Raw genomic sequence first — 3,085 nt, 5'->3', positions numbered from 1 at the left:
ATCACAGAATGATAATTTAGGGTTAGACAATCTGAATAATCTGATGCGTTTGATTGGTAGGAAACCTGGGTACCCAAAAAAAATCATGCATGCTGGAGAACATAATACATGCACAAGGAGAACATGCAACCTCCATGTACAAAGACCCCACCTGGGAGTCAAACTCTAGCTGCAAAGCACCTGTGCTGTCCAGCTTCTCACTATGTGGACCAATGTTGAAATTATTTTGTTTAATAATCCAGAGCTTGTGAAGCATCTTAGCTAATTTGAGTGAACGAACAATCTGGACAAAAGAACAACAAAAGAATAGTCTGGGCTTCAATGTTGATGTTTAGTTTAAGCAACAGACAAGACATTAGCTCATTATCTCAAAGCTTCCCGCTCACCTTTTTCATTTGAATTTATAAGCTTGAATGGTGTATTGAAAACATTTTGATATCACCAGACACTGCTTATAAATCCGTTTTGAAACTGTGTGTTTAAGCTCCACTTGCCGCCCACCAGACAGCAGAGTCGCTGGTTGCCAGTGTAAAGCACATTCAAAAACCCAGACTGTTGTTTTAAAACAGCAATTATAAACCAGACGGATAATAGGACATGGGTCTGGGGGAAAACACGACAACGGCTTCGCAGATAAACAGTTTTCCTGCACTGCAATCCTTACCTCAGAATGCATTAGAAGTATTAATAGAAATACCAAAGAACTTGATCCAACAACAGCTCTGACATGAAAAATGTAACATATTTTGCTTTAAAAGACCTCAAAGACAAGTTTCCTTAAGCTTAATCTTCTCACATTGTAATTGTTTACTTGCTGTACCTATGATTTTACCACTACCAACATATTGATACATACACATTGTTTTGTAGCTACTGTACAGTTCATGCAGAATTTCATCTTTGAGTGTGTTAGACAGGAAAAAATATGTGAAAAAATGACTAAATGTATTTATGAATAGTCCTTTTTCACAGTGATGATGAGATTAAGGTAAAATGAACTGAAAATATGCTTAAACATATTTTTTATTTGTTTACATCTCAAGTGAAGAATCTAACAGATTAAATAAATGGATGCATACTTCACATTTATGTTGTCCAGCATATGAGGGTGATAATGGAGTCTGTTATCATAAATTCTGCTTCAATTTCTTGTCCTGAAAATCCATTATCTCAATTTGTATCCATTATTTTCACATACTGTAGAATAAAACATCCTCTCAGTGCTGCTTAACTGTGTAACATCAATATTGTTGTGTTTAGTGTTACAAAAAAAAGAAGAAAAAAACAATTTGAGAGTGCAATCCTGTTTGTTGTATCCATAAACAGTAAATGGAAATGGATAACAGGATGTCATCAAAGTCACATTTGATCCTTTGTGTTAAAAATGACCACTGGCTTAATTTGCTCTGTTCTGTTTAAGTAAGTGGATACAACTGAACGCTGATATGTAGTCATGTCTGACCCTCTGCGCTGATGTCTAGCTCTTCTATAAATGACGCTAACTTTCTTCCTAAAGTACTGTCCGGAAAATACATAGACCAGAGGGTTCAGGGTGCTGTTGAGAAAGGCCAAATATGCAGAAACTTGTCCTCCTATGTTGAGAGTGTGAAACCACAACATCTCATCCAACACTTTGACATCGCAAAGCGTGTCGAGGAAAGTGAATACTTGGAAGGGAGTCCAACACAGTAAAAATAACAGTGTAACAGCATATACAAGAACTGTGGCCTTTGTGTCATTGGCGTCATGAAAGCCTCCACTTTCCGTCCTACGAGCCAAAGCCTTGATTATATTCCAGCTGCTGAAAACAATAACCAGAACAGGGAGCACAAAGCCCACTACATTCATTAGAATCTGATGGGCAAGCTTCCAAAAACTTTCATGAGCATAATCCAGAACACAGGACGTTGTTTCGAACTCCTCCATGAACTTCACCTTTCTGTGAACTATGGTTGGCGTGCTCAACAAGATCCCCAGCAGCCATATGATGAAGCAGATCACCTTGGCATAAAGTGTCCGTCTTAGCCATCTAGCTTTCATGGTTTTCACAAGAGCTAGGTAGCGGTCAATGCTAATCATGACCAGGGTGTAGATGCTGGTGTAGAAATTGATGCCAATTATGGAGTTGACTAGTTTGCATAAAGCATCGCCGTAAGACCAGTTAAACCTGTTCAGGATGTATGTTCCCCAAAAAGGGAGGCCACAGAGCAGAAGAAAGTCAGCCAGTGCCAGGTTGCTTAAATATAGCTCCGGTACAGTCAGTCGATCTCGTTGGGCTGCAAAAACTGCCAGGACAAAGCCGTTGAAGAGAAGCCCTAACAAGGATATGATGAAGATGTAAGGGGGGAGGATGGTGTGGATCAGTTCCCATTCTGTGGAGGCTGAAGACTCTGATGGGTCAAATGAGGGGACAATGCTGCTGTTTGCAGGCCAGACTGATGCTATAGTTACTGAAGTAAGTTGCTCCATAAGCTAGGAAACAAATCATGCATAATCTGTTAGTAAAATGCTGTTTTTTTCTTAATAACCAACATTTTGTTTTCAACAAATAATCATTTTCCTCATTAGAAATAAGCATGCACAATATGAATAAGCATCTTAAGTTTACAACCACATTGTTAGCTTAACTCATCTCTGGACAAAATAATTATTCTCAGATTAACTTTCTATGCTACACTTGCATTACATTCAAATAAAGTTTTCAGATTTTCATGCTGGACTATTTTAACTGAACATTTTTGAAAAGGTGGTGTACCATCATTAATGCTTAGAACATATAAATAAACTAATATAAAAAGAAGCTCTTACCTTTGGTTGCATGAAAGCTACCTTGATTTGGTCAGAATGGTAAAGATAAAAGACACATCGGCGTCAGAGCTCAGCTGTGTACACCAAGCCTCTGGTAAGTGTACACAGCAAGAGAAGGAAGATCTGCTGCAAGTGCTTTTGTATATATCTGTGAATTCTTCCACACCCTTGGCCAAGCAGTTCAATATATCAACTTGTTTAGAAAAAAGTCCAGATTGGTTCTGTGTTACATAAAAGAGCTAAGCTCTACAGATGATGTGTTTTAATAGAATAGATG

At 38.2% G+C, this 3,085-nt stretch overlaps 1 protein-coding gene across 1 annotated transcript; it reads right to left on the bottom strand.

Moving 5' to 3' along the window:
• Positions 1 to 1,359: 1,359 nt before the first annotated feature.
• Positions 1,360 to 2,469, bottom strand: bdkrb1 (bradykinin receptor B1). The gene has a single exon (XM_037694933.1). It carries the CDS (start codon positions 2,467 to 2,469, stop codon positions 1,360 to 1,362), a length of 1,110 nt encoding a protein of 369 aa, XP_037550861.1.
• Between the last annotated feature and the right edge of the window lie 616 nt (positions 2,470 to 3,085).

The sequence above is a fragment of the Nematolebias whitei genome, chromosome 21 (genome assembly GCF_014905685.2).
Source record: "Nematolebias whitei isolate Nwh7 chromosome 21, NemWhi1, whole genome shotgun sequence".
NCBI classification, from domain to species: domain Eukaryota; kingdom Metazoa; phylum Chordata; class Actinopteri; order Cyprinodontiformes; family Rivulidae; genus Nematolebias; species Nematolebias whitei.
The sequence above is the reverse complement of the archived record's forward strand: the minus strand, read 5'-3'. Positions and strand labels throughout refer to the sequence as shown.